The 24526-nt window shown below is 34.6% G+C and overlaps 1 protein-coding gene across 1 annotated transcript in view; it reads right to left on the bottom strand.

Annotated features, from left to right (window-relative positions):
• Positions 1 to 24526, bottom strand: part of VMP1 (vacuole membrane protein 1) — a 118832-nt gene that overhangs the window by 7527 nt on the left and 86779 nt on the right. Inside the window, exons 8-10 of the mRNA XM_079131443.1 lie at positions 22069 to 22149; positions 18542 to 18658; positions 13052 to 13113 (exon numbers count right to left, since the gene is read on the bottom strand). Of these exons, the coding sequence (XP_078987569.1) occupies positions 13052 to 13113; positions 18542 to 18658; positions 22069 to 22149 (260 nt within the window). The remainder of the gene's footprint in view (positions 1 to 13051; positions 13114 to 18541; positions 18659 to 22068; positions 22150 to 24526) is intronic.

Below are 24526 nucleotides of genomic sequence, written 5' to 3'. Positions count from 1 at the left end.
CAAATATAATATTAAAAACCAAATTTCCAACAAATTATTCTAGTGGCAGTTCTTGCACTTTGGTTACTGATTAAGGAAAAAAAAAAAAAGTCAAAAAGAAAAAAACTCTTAGAAATGGTAGAAAGAGAGAGAGAGAGATGAAAGGAAAAAAGATTTCAAAATTCCAAATCCATTTACAGCTCAAAATCAGTTTCATGGGCCACAACTGTTTTCCATGTTCACATATTTAAGTGTCTGTTAGAACAGACTTGAGACAAACTATTCTGCAAACTTAAATACTATTAAAAAAATGCATTCAAAATAAAATTTGGGGGGCTGGGGATATAGCTCAGTTGGTAGTGTCCTCGTAAGCCCAAGGCCCTGGGTTCAATCCCCAGCACCGCAAAAAAAATAAATAAAAAAATAAAATTTGGGCAAAATTCTGTCAAGAGCACTAAATAATTTGCAAACAAAATGTATTATTTTTCTATAATTAAAAAAAAAAACTTTATTTTTATGTGGTGCTGAGGATTGAACCCAGTGCCTCACACGTGCTAGGCAAATGCTCTACCACTGAGCCACAACCCCAGAACAAATAATTTTAAATATATATGTTATTCTGCTTCTGGAAATCACTGATATTATAAGAAATCTGTATTCTGAACTCTCCTTATAATTTCCTCCTTATGGAGGTTTGCATTACTCTCTGTGCTCACAAATGCCAAAAATCTTCCCAAGGAAATATCACAATTGGCAGAGGTTGTACAGAAAGTGGGTGGAGTGATAACTTTTTCCAACAATTTATCTATTTTTATTTATTGGTTAATATGGAACACACATCCATTCCAAGCATGCATAGAATTTATTGGTCATCATTACTTCTGTTTTTCAAGGGTCTCCTTTCAAATTGTCTCAAACATGTTAGTTCACCACATATAAAAAAATGACAGTTGATTTCCTTTGAATCTCTTTTCCATCAGGAGAGAGTCATCAAACTAGTCCTGTTATGAGAAGATCTGAAATTTTCTTTAACGTGGTCATGATTCTGTTTGAATTTTTCTAGTCAGATGTGTTTTGTGGGGTTGGGGATATAGCTTAGTTCATAGAGTGCTTGCCTGTCAAGCACAAGGACTTGGGTTCAAACCTTAGCACTGGGGGGGAAAAAAAAAAAAAAAGATGTATTTTGTGTTAATTTATCTTCATGAAACTGGGGGGATGTACTTAATTTTGGGGGGTTACTGAGGATTAAACACACAGGTGCTCAACCACTGAGGTATATCCCAGGCTTTTTTTGTATTTTATTTAGAGATGGGTCTCCATAAATTGTTGAGGCTGACTCTGAACTTGTGATGTGCCTCAGCCTCCCACTCACTCCTCTGGGATTACAGGGGTCACTGAGCCTGGCCTTTGTTAAAAAAAAAAAAAAAATCTTTTGAATGTGATTATTAAAGAGCTGATACAAGGAATGAATGAAATGTCAAAGTTTCCACCTCATTGCTGCTTCTTATGAATGCATTATTAGTACTATCTTCATTCTACTACATCTTTATGTGAACATTTTCAAGCCTATGTTTTGTGGTTAGTTTAGTTAAAACTAGGAATGATAACCTACAAATCTGATTAATAGAGTACAGAAAATACAATGAACTACAATATGAAAAGAGTGAACAAATAAAGAGAATGACTCACAGTAAGCCCCTTTTGTACTGTGGAAAGAATTTTTATCTTTGTACTACCCATTACATGTGATCTTCAGACATATGGACTGAGGGAGGGCCCATAAGACATCCTCAATGTATGTACAGTCATATAACATTATAATGTATTGTTATCACAATAAAGTTATTATATTACAAAAATACACAAAAAAGAAAATTACAAATGAAAATAAAAAGAACATCTATTATTTTATTATCAATCTGACATCAGTGATCACTGGTTTAGATCATGAAGCTAAACTACAACAACAGGTGTAAACATTATACCCTATTCCCAAAAGGTAAAACACATTTTAAGGCCTAGTTTGCATACCAACTCAATGTAAGACTATTAGGTAATATACCCAGAGGGGAAAAAAGCTATTTCTACAGAAATGGGTGCCTACTTTTCTCTCATTCTTCTAATGAGCCTTTACAATCTGGATAGTCAAACCTCACTCGAGACTGGAATCCTGTGTCCACAGTTAAAACTTTTAATTATGTTCTGAATGAACATATATCTTTATATGAACGTTTTCAAGTCTATGTCTATGAAGGTTAGTTTAGTTAAAACTAGGAATGGGCCTTAAGAATTTCCTTGATAGATGAGGGACCCTGTGTGTAAATCAATAAATCAAATTTATCCTCTGGCTGCAGAGAATTCTGTCATTTGAGATTTGTCTGAGAAGCACAGAAATAGAATCCTAAATAGAAATAGTTCTCTTCTAACTGAAACCCAAAGACATTACCTGAAGAGAATGAATTTTACATTTAAGGTAATAGTGGAATGTATTTTCGGGGATGAAATAAAAGCCCTTTACCATCCTTATTCCCATTGTATACTGATATGCCTTCTGTGTAAAAGAGGTGACCACAGTGTGGCAGAAGTTCAGCAACAAGATCAAGTAGCAATTCTCTTTGTTGGTAAGTCTGGCATAAAATTATCTTTTTTAGAAATGTGTATTTTCGTCAAACATTGCAGAGTTAAATTTTCCTCCCCACACTCCAGGCAGTGATCTAAACAGGCTTAACGGTTAGTATTTTAATGAGTTGTCATTTCCTGTCTGATAAAGATTCTCACAGTATTTAACCACCAGTTTCCCTGGGGACCAACCAATCCTAGAGCTCTGGCTCACAGTGACTAAGAATGGACCTCAGACTCCTGGCCTGATTCAACAATGATAGATTATCCTCTTCAAGAAAATGTCTTCCTCCTAAGGTGGACAGTTCAGGAAAGGGAGGGGGGCAATTTATCCTATAATTTCTCTGAAAAAGCCAAAGACCATCTCATGCCAACTCTCATTAATATTTATAGCGTAGTCATCTTGCCCTCAGAATTCAGGCGGGGAGGGGAAGACACAACTGTTACCTAATCAATCTAGGAATAAGAACATGAACTGGTGCTAACTGAAAATCAATCTATACTTTTACGTAGTAAAAATAAGATCTAGTAATACTGTGTGACTGGAATGAAAGTGTCATTATCTTACCATTTAATTTAATACAAAATATGAATCTTTGAAGCTGATACTGTTAGAAAAAATTGGTGATTCATGTATTCTACTTGTTTGTGGATTTGAAATGTGGTAGCCTACTCAAATCAAGTTCCTTTATAACCCTGGAACTTGGAAGAGCACTGCAACATAAAATAAATTCAGGGTCAAAATTATGTATATAGTGGAAAATCTAGGACTTTCTTATACATGTTGGTAGTCTCCGGCACCTTTTAAAATTCTTTGTGATTCAACCTCAGGATCTGAGATTAAAACATCTTGAATTTCATTTGCATCCGTGCCCCTTTCAAATGATTAAAATCTCTTTTGTATTCAATTTAGTCCATTATATGCAGAGTGGTATTATAAACATATGATACCATCCATTTCATCAAGGTTAGTAGAAAGAAGACCACTGCTTTATCCTGAAACTTCAGGTGTATGATTGTTATTGCCTGACAACAAATTTTGATCACAAAAGAATTTCCAAGATCCCTTGCTTTTGAACATTTCAAATTGTTTTCTATAACCCGAAAGGACTTAAGACCTCTTTATAATTTAGTAGCTATTCTTTGAAATAAGCTATCATTAAAAAGCAGCTCCAGAAAATAGAACCTTGTTTCAGAACGCAGACCCATGCAGGATTCAAGCAGACACTGATGTTAATGAATGAGGCCAGAGCTAAAGGAGTGTAAGACCGAAGTAAAACTGATAGGCTGACAAGACAAAACCTTGTTCAAAGTCAACTGATTTCATTTACAAAAACAAGTCTGATGGCAGCTTTGTGTAACACATTCTCTGGCTGGCTTGAAGATCCTCTAAGTTCTAACAATGAAAAATCAGCAGCAGGGACCCACAGACCAAAAGGTCAGCAGTTTAAGCTGAGTGTGGTGGCACACACATATAAGGTTGAGGCAGGAGGATCACACATTTGAGGGCAGCCTGCACAATTTAGCAAGCCCTGTCTCAAAGCAAAACAAAACACCTAAACAACAACCAAAAAACTCCACAAACAAACAAAACCCCCAAACCCCAAAACACGAACAAACAGCAGAGTTTTCAGAATTTTAAATTTAAGGTGAGACAGCAATAAGTGCTTACTGGCCTTAGGATCACTGAAAATGGAATGATGATGAGTGTACCCTGAAAAGTGACAATAATGACTGGAATCTCACCTAAGATTACTTATTCTAAAGCTAAATAAGGCAGAAAAATCACTACATGCAAGTAGAAAACTAGGGGGGAAAAGTTGTGTTCTTTGCTCTGAAGGAAAATCAATCTAGAAGGGTGCGGGTAGAGAGAAAGAAAATGCATTTAAACCTAGGGCACAGAAGCCACTAGGTTCCTCACTAACAGTAATAGCAGCAGTGATCAGTCATAGCATGCCCAGGTGGATGCACATGAACAAGGGTGTGGAAAGAATTAATGCTATCAAATTCAAATAGCTGCTGTTTGAGACTGGCACTTTAGCCCAAACTCTAACCTCCAAGGGGGGCAGATAGCCCACTGCCTTCTATAGCACTGCCTCAATGTCCCCCTTCTCCATCTCAGAACACTTTAGAATTTTCGCTTTCAGTTTTCAAGAATGAACTCGTACTGGATGCAGTGACGCACAAGTGTCATCCCAGTGGGTCAGGAGGCTGAGGCAGAAGGATCGAGAGTTCAAAGACAGCCTTAAGCAACTCAGTGAGACCCTATCTCTAAATAAAATACAAAATAGGGTTGGAGATGTAGCTTAGTGGTCGAGTGCCCCTGTGATCAGTTCCCAGTACCATCCCCCCATAATAAAAGAACCCACAAGGTTTATTATCTTCATTTATATCTATCTACCAGTTATATGAAATTAAGTTCTGTGTCTTGGTTCCCCCTACTACACAACAGTAGTAGTAATAGTACCTCACAGATTTTGTTACACATAGTAATTTTAAAAATTGAAGTAAAGCATTGGGCATAGGGGGTGCTTATTAAATGTTAATTTGCTTTCCACAGCCTTCCTGCCTTCTTTTCTTTCCATTTTTATTTTACATCTATGTCTTTTTGCTATAGCATCTTTTCCCTCAGGCTAAAATGTACAGTGGTTTCCCCTGTTAATGAATGAATGGATGCAACAAATATTTATAGAGCAATTAAAATGTGACAGGAATAATCTTGGCCTGCCTTTTCCTTTACCCTACAGTTTCATGTAATCCAATATAGCTCTGTTTTAGTTTTGATTCTGAAATTCTGAAATGCTCTAATTATGGTCAATAGTAACTTCCTAATTCAATGTCTATTTCTCTCTCATCTAACAGTCTAACTATGCTGCCTTTCAATATCTATGACAAAAACACAGAAGGGTTACGTATCAAAGGAGAAAGAGACAGGAAAGGCAAGGAATTTTCTTAAACTGCAGAAGAAGGTTTTGTTAAAATTTGAGTATATAACTAAGTCTTAAGTTGGGATCTTAAGGTCCTTTGTATCCTTTTTTTAGATAATACTGTTTGTGGTTCTACACTTCCATAACTTTTCTGATTATTTTACAATGATCAATGTAAGATAATCAGGTACATGAAGCACTTTATATTTTAAAATGAAAGACTATATTTTCTTTCTGTAGAAGAAAAAGTCTAGGCTCACAAAGCATATTCTGACCACTCTCCATAGAGTAAGGAACACGAAACAACATTCAGATTCAAGCACTTAATTACTCACTGGTTGAAATGATCTCTCTTGCCACAGGCAAGCGAGACTCTGAGGTCAAACATCAAGTTAACTCAGAAATAGGAGACAGCAAAGAAGAGCATGGAACATTCTGTATCTGGTAAAAGTTTCTGTTCCAGTCAACCCCATCCCCCATCCCTCCAGTTCAATGATTGAGTTATGGAAACTTTTCTTGTGTGGTAAAACTGGGGACTTTGTCTTCCAATAAGATCCTGGCAACCTGACAATGAGCCAATGTTCTGCATATGGTTTGTTGCGAATCACATGCTTAATGTTATTTTCTGGGAATTCTCATTTTGTATTTGGTGAGAATACTGGAACATGTCATTTTAATTATGATTTTTAAAGTTAGATTTGGTTATATTCTTTAAGAACTATCTGCAAGTCTCTCTTAATAGAGAAAGTCTAAGATTAAATAAAAATTAGATTTAAATCATAATTTAAATAAAAAGACCACCACCAATGTAATAAAGTCTTTCAAGTTCTAAAATTTCCTGGTTCTCTGGTTTTATCCCCTGACTTATTTCAAAGAGTAAAAAAAAACATTATATGACTAATCTTTTTTTACAGAACCTTTCCTCTACCTGCTAAATATACTATAAACCAGAAGGCTATAACCTCTTTCAGAATATATAACTGATTCATTACATCTCTTCAGATTTACATGTATAACTAGACAAACCCTTTGATATATAAAGACAATAAGGACACCTTCCCTTAAATCTAATGATTCTAGCAACTACTTTTTAGAACTGTCCCCCAAAATACATCTGTTAATTATTTCTAATTGGGGGAAAGGCCTATATTCAAACTCTGGAACCTTAGGACTGTCAAACAATGATATTATGCTAAAAGTACCACAAACTAAAGGCATGCTTAGGGTATCATATTTAGGTAGGCCACTCCATACATACGTTGAGAATAGAGGCCCTTTGGGATATTCATCAACATAGTATTCAAATCTCTGTAAAATACTAGACCTAATCGCCAGAAATAGAACTGTCAACAGTAACCCTTCCATGTTATGTGGGGACAGGGGTGGAATGGGGTGGAGGAGAACAGGCTGGCCTAGAAGGCTGCAGGCACACCTGAGGGGTTAGTCTGCCCAAATTTGACCCTTGACAAAACTAAGAAATAGGGTATATCTTATGTCTTGTTCCAATGTCTCTTGTTATTCATCTTTTCCTCTTCTGAGTTGTTGCTTTCATCATTCTCTTAGACTCTTTCCTATGCCCTCATCCATACTGCACTAAGAAATGCTCATAGGATCCTGGGTGTGGTGGTGCACAACCTGGGAGGCTAAGGCAAGAGGATTGCAACTTTGAGGCCAGTTGCAGCAACTTGGTAAGACCCTGTCTCAAAATAAAAAATAAGGACTGGGGCTATACCTCAGTGGTAAAGAAACTCAGAGTTCAAGCCCTAGTAACAAAATAAAAAAAATTATACAGCAGTTATTTACAACCTCTCTGAGCCAACTTTTGATTAGAAGTAACAGTAATACTACTACTATTAATAATTATTATAACAATCACAAAGGGCCCACTATGTTCAAAAAATAGTTTCCTCAAGAATTATTTACATAATCTCTGCTGAAAGAATGTCCTGGTTAAGGGCATTTTAGTGATCAGAAAGTAAACTAACATGGAGAGATATGCTTTCCCTCAATCTTCTAGGTGACAATAAATAGAAACTTTGGAAAGCAAGACATTGAGAACACAGGCGATATCAAATCTGAGACAAAAGGCATTTTAAAAATCCACATGCTGTGAAATGTTAACTCACTGATATGAGTGTGTTCCAACTAAACTATAAAATATTTTGTTTCAGAAAATTTAAAATTGTGACTGGAACTAGAAATGTTATCAGTGGCCTTCTGAACTGGAGAAGAAATGGTACTCAAAGAAACATAATTGAAAGAATAGCAACTACAGAAGCATATACAGAAAGAAGTTAAATAACTGGTCTGTGGCAGAGTTCAAATTCAAATCTAGAACTATACCACTCTCTAGCTGTCCTTACTATTGGAACTCAATTTTCATTATTCCTTGCCTTAATATCTCACTTTTAGTTTAAATATGAACTGATGCTAACCTTTTTCTTGCTTATCTTTTAATTTTTTTTCTTTACTGTTTATCCCTCTCCTAATTGTGGTCACATATTTTTAAATTCTTCAAAAGACTGCATTTCAAATTTTACTAGTTTAGTTTGATGATTATGCTATGCTATTTGGAGTTTTAACAATGTGAAGGAGAGAACAAACAAAGAAGTTTTTACAGCAACTTAGAGGCAGTACTCTTAGCTCGGCTCAACCATGGATCTTTTCTCTTTCTGTCTCTGTCTCTTTTTTTCTTGTAGTGTTGGGCATTGAACCAGGGCCTCATGCATACTAGGCAAGCCCAACAATGGATCTATTGAATCAATTCAAATATTCTGTTTTCTGAAAATAACTGCTGATCTATTCATTGTGTTATAAAATAATAAATTTAGGTCTATTAAAAAAATCATTCTTGGTGCTGGACATGGTGGGAGGTAGAGGTAGGAGGATCACTTGAGTCCCGGAGTTCAGGGTCAGTCTAAGCATCATACTGACACAATATCTCAAAAAAAAAAAATAAAATAAAACAGAGAGAGAGAGAGAGAGAGAGAGAGAGAGAGAGAGAGAGAGAGCGAGGGGTGGTGGTGGGGGCTTCTCTTTAAAAGTTAACATTCATTCTAGGTTTGGTGTATATATTTATTTATGTACTTATATATGTGTTTATTACTTTTATTATTATTTTCCACTCAGATAAACAGATAAAGGTTTATATAGGAAAGCAGAGACACATTCGAGGGAGAACATGGACCATCTCCAGAGGAAGAGACAGCCGAATTAATTAAATTGATTTAGTGGTGCTAGGGATTTAACCCAAGGACTCACACGTGATAGGCAAATACCACCACAGAGCTACACCCCTTGCTTTATTTTTGATATTCGTTTGAATCCTTGTATTTAAAAGCATTTCCTACTTCAAAATGTAGGAAAATAAATCATATCATGTTCAATTGCAGAATATGATTAACAGATACTGTTATTACTTACAAATACTAAAAAAAAGCCATTTGGCATCTGATCATGAAGTATTACTATCACTTTCAAAGTCTATTATTATTTTGTAGTACTGTGGACTAAATCATGGGTGTTTTATCACTGAGCTACATCCCCTACCTGTTTGTTTATTTATTTATTTTTATGGTATTGGAGATTGAACCCAGGGATTCTTTACTGGTAAGTTACACTCCAAGTCATTAAAAAAAAAAAAAAAAAAAAAAAAAAAATATATATATATATATATATATATATTGCAGTGCTGGGGATTGAACCCAGGGCCTTGTGCATGCAAAGCAAGCACTCTACCAACTGAGCTATCTCCCCAGCCCCTTAAAATATATTTTTAGTTGTCAATGGACCTTTATTTTACTTATTTATATGTGGTGCTGAGAAGCAAACCAAGTGCCTCACATATGCTAGGCAAGCATTCTACCACCGAGCTACAAACCCAGCCTCATTTTTAAAATTTTGAGACAGGGTCTTGCTAAGTTGCTAAGTGTTTCACTAAGTTGCTGAGTTTGGCCTCAAACTTTTGATCCTCCTGCCTCAGCCTCCCAAGTAGCTGGGATTATAGCATGCCTGGCAACATCTGATTATTCATACTGCTTAATACATTATTTAGAAAAAAAGCTGAGGTAAACCCAGAAGACAGTACTGGGAAAACAATGAGAATATCAGGACATTACAGCATGTCTTCTGAAAATGATTAAAAGACCAGACATCAAACTGGTGTAAACCTGCAATTCCAGCAACTGAGGATGCTGAGGTAGGAGAATCACAAGTTTGAGGTCAGCCTCAGCAATTCAATGAGCACCTAAGCAATTTTGCAAGACCCTGTTTTAAAGTAAAATTTAAAAAGGGATAGAGATGTAGCTTAGAGGTAAAGTATCCCTGGGTTCAATCACCAGTACAAAAAAAAAAAAAAAAAAAAAAAAAAAAACAAAAAACCATGACATCGATCATCTAATTCAATAAAAATCTGAATCCTGTAGGCTAGAATATATTAGAACAACTTCATGGAAAAATCATCTTTTTTTTTTAAAAGATTTTTTATATGTACATTTTTTAGTAGTAGGCGGACACAATACCTTTATTTTACTTATATGTGGTGCTGAGGATCAAACCCAGGGCCTCATGTGTGCTACAAGTGCTCTACCACTGAGTCACAGCTCCGGCCCCCAAAATTATCTTATCTTTCAGAGATAAGAATCACTGAAATTTTGAGGGACAATATTAGTAAAAATTTTTTTAAAGAAACTTGTGTTTCAAAAAATATAACATGTTCCAACTTAACTATTGCCCTAAAATTAAAGGCACTTTAATTTCTATTTATTGTGAATAAATAATGTAATTTCTTAGAAATTTCCAAGGCTGGGTAAGCAAACAAAAGAATCCAGATTATACAAAGGACTTGTTACAATTTTTATTGGCCAGATCTTTATTTGGACAGCATGTGTTCAATTTATTCAGCAGATATTTTCTGAGCACCTGCTATGTGTAAATCAAGATGACAGGTGCTGTGAACATAACAGAATAAAAACAGACAAGGTCTCTGTCATTAAGAAACTTATAGTTTAGGAGTAGAGATAGTGTAAATATACCCACAAACATAAATGTAAAAATGTAAATAAAAGTACAATGTATTACATATTGTGGTATAGAGAAGTCCCTGGTAAAGGGGCATATGATCAACTCAGGGAAGGTTTTCTGAGAAGGCAATAGCTGAACTCTAAAGGACCATATCTAGGTCAGTGATTTTCAATGGGGGTGATAGGTTTACTACCCACATAACATTTGGCAATGTCTGGAATTGTTTTGTTTTTAAATTTTAGATGCTGGACATTGAACCCAGGACCTCATGCTAGCATGTATTATACTACTGATCTGTCACTTAACTCCTGGAATCATCTTTTCTTTAAAAAAGTTTTTTTTTGAGCTGGGGAGTGTACCCAGGGGTGCTTTACCACTGAACTATATCCCCAGCCTTTTCTATTTTTTATTCTGAGATGCAGTCTAAGTTGCTAAGGTTGGCCTTGAACTTGCAATCCTTCTGCCTCAACTTCTGAAATTCTTGGGATTATAGGTGTGTGTCACTGTGCCTGGCTGAATCATTTCTGAATGTTAGAAATGGGATGTACCAGTAGATATACTGTAGACATAGGACAAAGATGCTACTAAATAACTTAAAATGCACAGGATGGTTCTTCATAATAGTTTCTGGCCTAAAATGTCACCAGTGTCAAAGCTGAGAAATCTTGAACTAGGCAAATGGAAAAGCAAAAGGCAAAGAATGACCATTAATGGAGACTCAAGTATTGCAAAATGGTTTCAGCAGAGGGGACAGATGATAATAGGGCTTTATAAACCTTATCAAAGAGTTTTTGCACTATTTTAAGAATGAAGGGAAAAGCAAGTGAAGGGTAATGAGAAGCAGAGCTGAGGGATGAAGATAGTGGTGGTGACATCTTTTAAATTAAAATTCCAAGGTTACTGATCCTAGTATGGTAAACAGATTGGAAAGGAGTAAAACTGGATGTGGGTAGATCAGAGAGGTAGTTCAGTAACATAACCTCTTAAAAACTCTAAAGTCTGGAGAAACAAGGTGACGAGGTTATAGAAATAGCTGAAAAACTTTATTTTATAAATGTTCAGTCTGGGAAAAGAAGAACTGAAGAAAGTGGGTGCTTCGTGCATGGTCACGCCACAACATGTGGGTAGTGTGGTAGTTAACAATGTGTCCTTTCAGAATGCTCTGAAGTGGAGCATAATCTCTAAAAATGGATGAAATGTTCTTCTTGCATTTAAAAAATAAGGGACAAGAATATCTCTTATTTTTCTTTGAATGTGATGTATGGTGACATATAAAACACTTTATCTGTAAGGATTGAGGCAGCAAAAAAAATTGGAGTAATTAAATTTTAATGTGTGTTATGATCCACATATAATCAGAAGTTTAGGAGTTAAAATCAGTGGATCCATTGAGTATATTCTCACGAACATACTTTTCCTTAATTACTAAAGATGAGCTATAAAATATTTTTTGAGGATATCTTTTATATAGATTATAAAATATATTCAATAAAAATAAAAAATAATGCATATTATATATAAAAGAGTGAATATAAAACCAGCTGGGTACAGTAACACAAGTATAAATTCCAGCTACTTGGGAGGCTAAGGTAGGAGGATTGCAAATTCAAGTCTAGACTTAGCAATTTAGCAAAACTCTGTCTCAAAATGAAAAATAATAATAATATAAAAAGGGCTGTGGCTGTGGCTCAGTGGTACTGTGCCCTTGGATTCAATCCCCAATATTATAAAATAAAATGAAACCCAATACATATTTAAATAACAAAAATTTCTATACATGTTTTGTTATATAAATAGCTTTTAAAAGATGAAGATTTTTATTAAAAATCATCAAACTGCACTTCAACAGGACACTTTTCTATCATGGGGCAGACGTACTTTTAAATGAAAAGAACAGCTACCTTGTAAGCAGTGAATGAAAAAAAATATGAAAGATAAAACAAACAAAAAACCTAATAAATTTAGGTGGTATCTCAATTTAATACCTGATAGTATTCATACTGCCAACAAACCAAACAAAACAGGTATCTCTTTACTATTTTAAAAGAGTGAAAGCTATGGTTTTGTGACATTATCATTTGAATCACGTTAAAAGTGGTCTTATTCACATCTTAAAACTAAACAAAAAATAAAAGCATTTGATAGTTTATAGTCTAATTTTTTGAGAGAAATAACACATTCATACCTGACATTTCAGTAATTTATCATCCTACTGTGCCTTATTTAACAAAATGTTAAAATTTTATGTAAGATTTATTTTTAAATTAAATGCAACTGTGTAGCTGGCATCTAATTTTGGCTTAAAGTTATAGCATTGTACTAAAGCACTGTTAAAGTATAATGATACACACATGACTTTTACACGAAGAGAATTTCCTATTTACTTGGAGGGCTTGCATGCTCAAATGCAAAAGCTTCAAAATAAAGAGCTATCTCAAAAATTATATTTCAATTCATTTGCTCCAAAAACTGATACTAATATTAGTTCTTAAAGAATTACTCACCCAATGAAAGCCACCATCTGCTCCACTATGTGCTTGCTGAATGTTATTATAACAAAGAGTTTCTGTAAAGAAAACAGCAGTTAAAATAAATATTTAGTCATTAAGAGAATCAATATAAATTCACAATTCTGATAACAGTGTTAAAAAGATGAGTTCTTGCCCCTAAATGCAATTTAAAAATTTCTGTAGGAAAAGAAAAAAAAAAAAGACATCATTTAATTCAAATGCTACCTACTTTGGCTTTTTTTTTTTTTTCTGTGGTGCTGGGGATTGAACCCAGGGCCTTGTGCATGCAAGGCAAGCACTTTACCAACTAAGCTATATCCCCAGTCCCACTACTTACTTTGTATCTTAAAGATGCTTTTCTGAAAGCACGGCTCTAGTCTCGGTAGGATACAGGATTGTGTGAGGGAAAATATGAGTCATAAAACCCAAGACTGGGAGGGAATACTGAACACTTGCTTGTTTTATGTATCTCAGAACCCTGTACACAACAGAAGTCATAAGTTCCCATGTAACCCCACCTTGGAAATCAAAGCTGATTACTCCAACAACAGGGGTCTGGGCTAAAACTTCTCCAGAGGATCTTGAAAAGACCATTCATCCACCTTTCACAGATGGTTTTTATATAAGTATTATGAAAGTTCCATTTCCAGTTCCTGAATTAGCCTGGCCTTTAGGTGTAGGTTTAAAGAATTCTTATTTAGACCTAAGACATTTTTGGTTTGGTATAATGAAGTATGGTCTCTCCAATAATTAAAGACACTGATACCTTACTAATACAAGAGAAGATGCCTTTAGGGTAACAAGTAACAGATATTCTCAGCTCAATTCAAAACCCTGAAGAAGTTTCCTAATTTTTCTACAAATAGTAGAAAGATGGTAAGTACAGAAATACACATTGTCAGGTATGGTGGCACATACTTGTAATCCCAGCAGCTTGGGAAGCTGAGGCAGAAGACCACAAGTTCAAGGCCAGCCTCAGCAACTTAGAAAGGCCCTCAGCAACTTAGTGAAACTCTGTCTCTAAATAAAATATAAAAAAGGGCTGAGGATATGGCTCAGTGGTTGAGTGTCCCTGGGTTCAGTTTCAATCCCCAGTAACAACAACAACAACAACAACAACAAAAAGAAAACACAAACACACACACACACACACAGCTATAAATGCAGGTAGTAGTAAAAAGAACAACAAAAATATTATAGTTCAAAGAAAGGAACGGTCATACTTAATGGTGTGGTTAATTAGGGATTCAAGGTGTTAGATTTAACTTTAGCTTTCAAGGATGGGTAATAATTCTTCAACTAAATATGAATAATTGTGGATACTCTCCAAATTCCTGATAACAAACTCTTTAGTATTCTGTTATTGTATGTAAAAAATTACTTAATGTAACCAAAGGGAGGGATAGGAAATAAAATAAATAAAAATAGTCCTTTTATCCACCCTTGATAAATCTGAGGCAGGTAGGTAGGTTAGACTAAAGCATATTGTTTCAGGTAGAATAATAATAAGGTAATGTTATACAAACATATACGACTATTGTGAAGCTAACAAGACAATTATTATAGATAGATACTTTAGCAAGAAAAGCATTAATAAATGGGGGTCACCAAAATCCAGTTATTTGGGACCTCAATATTTTACTAATCAACAGAACTAATTTTTTAAAAGTATTTTGGAGGAAATCAAACAACATTACTCTATGTAAATTTATGATTACACAAATGGTATGCCTTTACGCCATGTACAAACAGAGAAACAACATGTATCCCATTTGTTTACAATAAAAAATAAATAAATAAATAAATAAATAAATAAATAAAAAGTATTTTGGAGGAGAGAGTGAAATCTTTATTTTTTAATTCTTTTTTTTTTTTTTTTTGTGGTACTGAGGATGGAACACAGTGCCTCATATATGCAAGGCAAGTACTCTACCACTGAGTTACAGTCCTAGCCCAGAACTAATGGTTTTGACTTTCAGTGATTTCATCACCATCAGCTTTCCTACTATCATTTCCTAACAGGCAAAATAAGCCAATGCCCAGATAATTGCACAATTTCATTGCTTGAAAAACAAAACAAGATTTTCTTTTTATACGTAACAGCTTAAAAATTCAGTGTGCTGGACAAGACATAAAATGTGTCAGACATTTAAGCACTTATGTCTCAGAGTCTTCCAGACTGGAGATCTGAGTGGGGTTTGACCAAATAAGCAAAAGGCACAGACTACCAAACAGCCTTCTCAATAATGTGCACAGAGGAAACAAAGGAAAGGGCACAGTAGGAAGACAAATGGGTAGAAGGAACTAATGAAGGAGAAATGAACAAAGAAGAAATCACCTGTTAAAGAAGGATCCTTAATTAGAAAAAAGTATCTTAGATTCAGTTACCACAAATTAATGAGTGCTTACTATATGCCAGATACCATTTTAAGGCATTAAAATAACTCTGTGAATCAACAGACAAACATTTCTGACCTGAAGCTCATAATTCCATGCATGTATGTGTGTTGGTGAGTGGGATGGTAAAGAGGCATTAGACAGTACCCATGTTAAGTAAGTTATATGGTACACAAAGTAATAAAGTATGTTCACTTTTTATTTGGGAAAAAGGCAATGTATCTAAGGATCCTATATATCTATAGGCCACCTGTCTAAGTGGAAGGGAAAATCATGATTTAACATTTCAGGTAGGCCGATTTGAAAAATTTCAGGGAGGATTAATAGATAGCAAGGCATCAATAAAAATAACAACATTTGGGGCTGGGGATATAACTCAGTTGGTAGAGGAAGAGACAGGATTACTATTAGAGTACAGAAAAACTTGTGTGGGGATGTTTCCCCTATTTCAGAAATGGCTAAAATATTTATATTACTCACTAAAATTGCTTACCCAAGGAATGAGAAATGCTTGTTACCCTACACTACATCTGGATGTACATCAAGTAACATGCCTTTATAAAGTATGTCACTGTGATACAATGGAACATAGCAAACATATCCCACATCTTGGTTTACTGAAGGAGCTCAGATTGTTTCCTTTCAGAAATATAAATGGATTTTAGATTTCTTTCTTTTTTTTTCCTTCCACATATCAGGCACAGGGAACAGCTTTGACTTTATAGAGTTTTGGTTGAATTACAGGGCCTTAGACAAATATTTCACCTTCTCTAACAATGATACCTTTCTTTGTGCAATGTACATACTAACTACTTCATAGGACTGTTTGACCGTGAGATAACTGATGAAAATTACCCTGCACAGGTCCTGATAAGTAGTAGGTATTAAACAATTTAGTTTCCTTAATTACATAAATATTTTATAGTTAAGAAGGCAATGTAAAAGAAAACACTGGAGAGCATACTGAACTTGAAGTCAAAAGACTTGAGTTTAAATTCCAGTTGTTATTTATTCTCTTAGGCAATTATTGCTTATTAACAATTCCTAAGTGTGACAATTAAATGGGTGTAGTAATTCCTCTATTCCAGGATTACATTAAACACTTAAAAGTATGAAGTACTCTATAAAAAATTAAGAATTACTGTAACTTGAAAAATCTACTTACAATGTTTAAAAATATACTAGATTTGAATCATTCTGAAATGAAAGGTCTGATAAGCTGTATATCTATCACTATAGATATGGTACTTATTGCATAATAAATTTTGCAAAAATTCATAGAAAGCTACTACATTCAAGAGGTATAAAACAGGATACATAAAATTTTATGAATTACTAGATAAGTTGTTACAAAAAGAAGCGAAATAATCCATTAATTTAATTAGGTATTAAAGACTCCAAATGGTAATTGCAGATACACTGCAAAATAATAAAAATAATTTATTACTTAGCATATTTCATTATTTTAAAAATTCTATTATGGTATTTAAGTATATATACTTTTTTGGGTACTGGGGATTGAAACCTGGGACATTTCAGCACTGAACAACATCTAGTCCTTTTTATTTTTATTTTGAATTGCTTACGACGACATTGCTAAGTTGCTGAGGTTGGCTTGAACTTGTGATCTTCCTGCTTCAGCCTGCTTCGCCCCCAGTGGGATTATAGGCATGTGTCACCACACTCAGTTTATTATGTTATTTTAAATTTTAAGCAAGTAGCCCTACAATGTTAAAAATCTTATGTCCAGCTGGGCATGGTAATGCACGCTGGTAATCTCAGTGACTTGGGAGGCCAAGGCAGCAAGATCACAAGTTCAAGGCCAGCCTCCTTAGCAACATCAGCCATGTAAGGGAGATAAGGGAGACCCTGTCTCAAAAAAAAAAAAAAAAAAAAAAAAAAAAAAGGAAGGGTGGGGACAGATATAGTTCAGTGGTAAAGTGATCCTGGGTTCAATTCCTAATAACCTACCCCCATCATAAAAAGGTTGGTCCACTAAACAAAACTTTTTGAATCCCAAACTATAGAAATGATCCCTAAAAGTATAGTCTTTACTTTGAAATTTTGAGTGGTTACTATAGCAAGACTAGAAGACAGATTGAATAAACTCTTCTCAATGCCAGAACCTAAGATTAGAATCTAGGGAGGTAGAAGCAGCTGAAGTATATCAGGAAGAATCATAGGGGATAGATATAAACATATTTTTTGGTGTTAGGTGTTGAACACGGGTCCTAACAAATGATAAACACACACTCTACCACTGAGCTATACCCCCAGTTGGTTAGATGTATTTTTAATTATTATGGAATCTTATGAGGACAGAGACATTACTTCACTATTTTTGCCTTTTTTTTGGTAAATACTTCTCTGTGTTGCAGACCATACTGATTAAAAACAAATTATTTTCTTCCTTTCAGAAGGGAAGAATTTAAAAAAGAAGGAAACAATTTATATCACAGTTCTAGGAGCACATATCCATTTCTCCCTTATTTAGATTCTTGGCCTCTCTCTCTCTCTCTCTCTCTCTCTCTCTCTCTCTCTCTCTCTGTGTGTGTGTGTGTGTATGCATCCTACTGTGACTTTGAGGACTAGCAGATCTCACTGCTCTAACCACAACCCACATTTCCTCACCTTTTCAGCAACCCTTTCTTCCCCATTCTCTTCCACATTAATATCTGCCTGGTTTTCGGTAAAGAATATTGGTTCTAAGAGAGGAAGTGCTATACAAGTATGTGAAAGAAAATAAAAATTAGTGAAAGGTAATATTCTCTCAGGTTGTGGTTAGTAAAGAAACCATAATCTTTGGACCACGCATGTAAATATGATGTGCATTCTCCCACACAGGAACACTATTTTTGTTTGATAAAAAGTCAAGATAGTTTCATGGGAACGAAGGAAAGAACAAAGAGGAAGAAAGAAAACAATAGGATTCATTAACCTCCAAATGACATTTGCATGCTTTATTATTTGAACAAGCTACCAAGCAAAAGAAGCAGAACTAGCAACTTAATTTACTTAGGAATGAGTCTGTTTCAGTGCTCTGTAATGTGGTTATCATCATTAGATAATGAATCCAAAGAATATTACCTGGATATGCATTTTAATTATTGCTTTTCCAATCAGTGTTGCACCGAAGAAGGTCCAAAATGGTACAAGAAAATGTCCACATGTTATTCCAGCCAGATCAAACAGAGGATTTGGAATCTATCAACAGAGAGAGAGAGAAAAGGACTTCCATATATTATCCAAAGAACAACTTCATTTTACCACCCACTGGCATGTGGTATTTTGCTGTTTACGTCTTTTTTTTTTTAACTTTTTAAAAATTTGTTTTTAGTTACACATGATAGTAGAATGTACTTTGACATATCATACACACATGGAGTATAACTTCCTATTCTTATAGTTGTTGCTTAAGTCTTGCTTACACACAAAACAAGGTGTGGGTTCCCAGGTTCCCTGGTCAGAACACCACACTGTTCAGGTTAGTCAAGTATTCTAATATGTCTCTAACCTGGGTCACTTATTCACCCCAGGGCTGTTTGTTGTTCAGTATGCTTACAGCAAGCTAAGGTGCCCTTTTGTTTCTATTACTTATGGTTAATGCCCCATACATATTTTTCATCACAAGAGAAGTAGATGAAGCCCATGGGTCTGCAGGAATTTAATTCCATTCAGTAGATTCTTAGTGATTTGTTGGTTGTTTTCTATGATAAGGTATGAGTGAAGCCTTAAGATTATTTCAGTAGTGGGCTGGGGTTGTGGTTCAGTGATAGAACACACTGGGTTCGATTCTCAGCACCACATATAAATAAATAAATTAAATAAAGGTCCATTGACAACTAAATCAATCAATCTATCTATCTATCTATCTATCTATCTATCTATCTATCTATCTATCTATCTATCTATCTATCTATATTATTTCAGTAGTGACTAGCATTCAAAAATCTTTATGAGACTATAAAGATATAGACAGCCAGGCATGGTGATACATGCTTTAATCCCAGCAGCTCAGGAGGATCACAAGTTCAAAGCCAGCCTCAGCAAATCAGCAAGGCCCGAAGCAACTTAGCCAGACCCTGTCACAAAAAAAAAAAAAAAAAAAAAGGGGCTGGGGATGTAGCTCAGTGGTTAAGTACCTCTGGGTTCAATCCCTGGTATCAAAAAATAAAAAAATAAAAAATCTTTAGCCTGAACTATAAATATTATCTAAAAGTGCTTACATCATTAGCAAACATTTTAGTAAATTCACAAATATATTTATAGGTGATGTGCTTATATTCTCAACAATTAAAAATTCATTATTTGTATTTTATTTTAAGAGAGCTCAAGGCTATGGGGCCAGGTAACATATTTTAGAAAGGAAATCACACGTAGAAATATAAGAGCATACAGATTCAGATGTTTTGAATACTCATTTCCAGAGAAAGAAATGATTCACATTAAATACCTTTCCAAACATTCCCACATTTTAAGAATGATAAAAGACAATTTTATATAAAAATGCAAAGAAACCACAAGCTATTTTTGAAAGCTTCATCCATTTTTCTCCCAAAGCCCTGTGGCTATTGGTTGAACCATTTACAAGCCAATTGATTTATATAATATTATTAGTAAACTCTGAAAGAAAACCTAGTTGTGTAAAAAATATTGTCACATATGGTCTCTTAAAAACAATCTCATGACAAAATTAGAATTCTAGTATTCTTTTGTTAGTAACACTTGGATTCAATAACTCGTTTTTGTTTTTCTCATTTAATTCAAATGCTTTATGTAATTTCATCTCTTGCAACTATGTTGTAAGTTTGTATATAGCATTACATCTGCCATATCTTATGTTTTCTCATGCTACCCTCACAACTCACAATTATAATTTTTTCCCCTTTATTCTCAGGCTCCAATTCCTGTTGAGATGGAAATGAATTTAAAGAATGCAACATATGCAAATTAGAACAGACAAAAATGAGAGTTTGTTAACCTGTTGGATATGGCATTCTACATTGGAAACTCTAAGAAGAGCATAATCAGTGTATTTGTTGATATGCATGTTATTTATGCTTTATTCAAGTGTTAGGTAAATAAACTGAAAAGAAAATTAGAATTAAAAGAACTTTCAGTTGCTTTGAAATCTCCCTTCAACTAGGAGTTTTATTTTAGCTTAAAAGTTGGCAACAAAAATTTATTCATATGTATATTTTAAAATATCTCCATGATGCTGATATTGTATCATAAATATTGGCACTAAATGCCCTACTTTTTGGCTATTTGCTTTAGTAACGGGGAGGGCTGAAAGATGCTGTTTTCATGTTCTAGAACATAATGGATAAGAGGTTATACATCAGCAGACAATAATAATTTTAATTTTATTTATATTCATAGCTTATATCGTACCAACCAGATGTCCAGTTATTTTGGCCAAATTGACCAGTGAGTGAACTATCAACAATTATGTACAAGCTAAGTACTCCATCCCCAAAACAACTGTTTCTATTATGTTAGAAAAGGACCAGGATAAACACCAACTCATCAAGGAATGTCAATTTCATAAATTTAAGACATTTACAACATTAAGAGGCTGGCCCAAGCAACCATTTTTGGAAGAGGAGTACTGGGAACCCTGGGTGTTTACTACTGAGCTACAGTCCCTGTCCTTTTAACTTTTTAAATTGAGACAGGGTCTTGCTAAGTTGCTGAGGGTTTCACTAAGTTGCTGATGCTGGCCTCAAACCTGCAATCCTCCTGCCTCTGCCTCCCAAGTACTTCGAATTATAGGACTGCGCCTAGTTTAGCTTGGGTAACTTTACCGGACCCTGTTCAAAGTAAAATTGGGAAGGAAAAAAGGAAAAAGGGCTGATGATACAGTCCTGTGGTAGACAGCTTGCCAAACTTGCACAAGGCCCTGGGTTTAATCCCTAGTAACAAGGGAAGGAAAGAGAAAGAGAAGGAGGGAGAGAGGGAGGGAGGGAGGAAGGAAGACAGGAAGGAGAGAGGGAGGAAGAAAGGAAGGCGGGAGGGAGGGAAGAAAAAGAAAAGAAAGGAAGGAAGGAAAGAAAGAGAAATTAATTTTTAAACAAAAATGGCTTCTTGGTTTAATAGTCAATGAGTTCCTCAACCTGCCACAGATTTTTCCATAACCTAGTTAGGTGTTAAAAATCACAATACAGATTTTATATGAATTCTTTGAAATTAATACTTGGAACTTTGGAAAAAGACTTCCTATCTACAACTTTGTAGAAAGAATAAAACTATGGTTATTTGGTTAAATGCATTTCACTATAAATTCTTCACAGGAAGGATGGATTTTGTCACTCTTTTCTTTTTTTGTGGTACTAAGGATTGAACCCACCCCACCTACACTAGGTAAGTATTCTATAACTGAGCCACATTCTCAGCCTATAGTCTCTTTTGTTCTTACTGAATCTAGTGTTTTACGTCTGAACCATCACTGTGTAATGAAATACTTAAAAGTCAATATACAAGATTGTGAATCTATCCAACATATATGAACATATTCGTTTATATAATGAATAAGATGAAAGACTCACAAAACTCATATGCAATAAAATGGTATCATTTAGTGAAATTTCTCACTTTTAATATAATTTACTTACTGAAGCACAGGCCAAAATTCCAAAAAATCCAACCTTCTGTACTAGGTTTTGAACTGCCAGTTTAGCCCGTGAGGCAAAGTCCTGTAAACAGAAGGATTTTCAAATATTAATGTAAAGTACAGGAAGAAAAGAAAGACAGCTCCTTATAAAATTTATTGTATTATCTCACAATCTGATAGCATCGACTCCTTCAATGAGTGAGATAAATAATTAATAGCATCACAGTAGGCTGTTCACTGGAAAACATGCAAATAAAATTTTCCCACAATATTACATCCTTAAATTCAGTATATTCAAGAATAAACCCAAACACCACCACTCTACTTTTAGGATTCTCTCTGAATTTTCTAGGGATGAACAAAATGTTGTAAACTAACCACAAACCAACTCATTCTGTTACAAATAATGGCCGACCATATCTTTTGATCTTTCCTTCTACAATTTGCCAGACTCAAATGACAACAGGGTAGGAAATCAGGATTTTTCAAGACAAACAATGAAGACCCCTTGGTTGGTCATTAACCAGAAGAGGGAAAAAATGGTTATGTGGCATTAACTAAGCATTTATTATTTAAAAAGCAAGAAAATGCCTTACATTTGCACAGCTTGCACTGTTTTATAAACTGTTGTCACAAACATTTTACTTGAGTCTTTCAACAATCTTAGAGTATAGGTAGAGCAGACAATTATATCCAACCTATAGAGCACAAAACCATTACCTTTATACAACTCATAAAAGTTAAGGGCTCAAGATAAAAAGTTATTAAGGGAAAAACATGAGACATGATTTAATCTTTAGAATCTGAAATCTGTGCTTTTTATTTTATTATGCCGCCCCTTTCTAAACTGAAACCTGTATTGAGAATTGGGCTAGTTGATTTCCATGATTTTCTTATTTCAGTATGTTGATGGTACAAGTTATTTATATATATCTATATCTATCATGTTTTTTCTTCATAGAAATCTTTAATTGGATTCTATTTTTTTTGGTTTTAAAATAGCATACATTCTAATGAAAATTCCAACGAAATAGTTCACATGATGAAAAAATTAGGCAAATGTCCATTTTTTAAAAATATTTTTTGGGCTGGGGAGATAGCTCAGTTGGTAGAGTGCTTGCCTTGCAAGCACAAGGCCCTGGGTTCGATCCCCAGCACCACAAAAAAAAAAAAAAATTTTTTTTTTTTAGTTGTAGGTGGACACAGTACCTTCATTTTATTATTTATTTATATATGGTGCTGAGGATTGAACCCAGTGCCTTGCACATGCTAGGAGAGTGTTCTACCACTGAGCTATAATTCCAACCCTGTAAATGTCCATTTAAAATAGTCTTCACTTCATAGAACTTCTCTCTTTAGTTAATGCTACAAAAAGGTGACAATATAGAGGCTAGAAGGCTATTTCACAGAATTTGGTATAAGGTTTAAAGCTAGGAAAGCAAATGAGATAAAAATACACTTCTCTAATCCACACAGTATAATGTATTCCCAATTAAAAAAATACTTTAATAGATAATATTATATAGAATAGCCCTACCAAGTTACCACAATAGTCAATACATAAATTAAGGGAAAAAAATCTCTACTTGCTAAGGATGGAAAGAAAAATTAAATAAACTATACTTAAGAAGATATTATCATTTATACACTTTCAAATTTATATATGTTTTCAAAGTTAACCATTAGCTCAATTCCACAACAAAATTATGCAATTTAAATATTTCTTTCCAAAGAGATTTTTTTTTGGGGGGGGGGTGAGACTAGGGTATTGAACCCTGGGATGCTTAACCACTGTGCTATATCCCCAGTCCTTCAAAAAAAAAAAAAATTTTTTTTTTTTTTTGAGATCGGGTCTCACTAAATTGCTTAGGGCTTCTCTGAGTTGCTGAGACTGGCATTGAATTTGGGATCCTCCTTTCTCAGCCTTCTGAATTGCTGGGATTACAGGAGTGTGCCACTACCCTTGCCTAGAATTCTTTTTTTTTTTTTTTTTTGATATTAGGCTTACTTTTTCAGTAGGTCTATTATGTCAGGTTTAATATTTTAAACAACTGAATGACTTCAGCAAAGGGCATTTTCTATTTTTATTCAGATTTCTAACTTATGATGATTAAAGTTTTTCTTCTCTTTCTTTCTTTCTTTCTTTCTTTTTTTTGGTGATGCTGGGGAACCAACAGTGGGGTCTGGTGCTTGCTAGGCAAACACTCTATCACTGAGCTACATCTCCTTCCTGACAAACTATTAAGTAAATGAATTTTCCAAGTCAGATGAATGGGGGAATAGTTTTCCAAGTATATGGTAGGCAATCACTCTATCACTGAGCTACATCACCAGCCCTAGAATCATATATTTATTTAAATCAAGTGATTGATAGAGATACATAAAACAAATTTAGACTGGAAAGAAGTATAATCATACTTTTAAGGCAATTTGTATAAAGAAAAAATGACTAAACATTG

This window comes from Sciurus vulgaris (assembly GCF_902686455.1).
Source record: "Sciurus vulgaris genome assembly, chromosome: 3".
In the NCBI taxonomy this organism is placed as follows: Eukaryota; Metazoa; Chordata; class Mammalia; order Rodentia; family Sciuridae; genus Sciurus; species Sciurus vulgaris.
The sequence above is the reverse complement of the archived record's forward strand: the minus strand, read 5'-3'. Positions and strand labels throughout refer to the sequence as shown.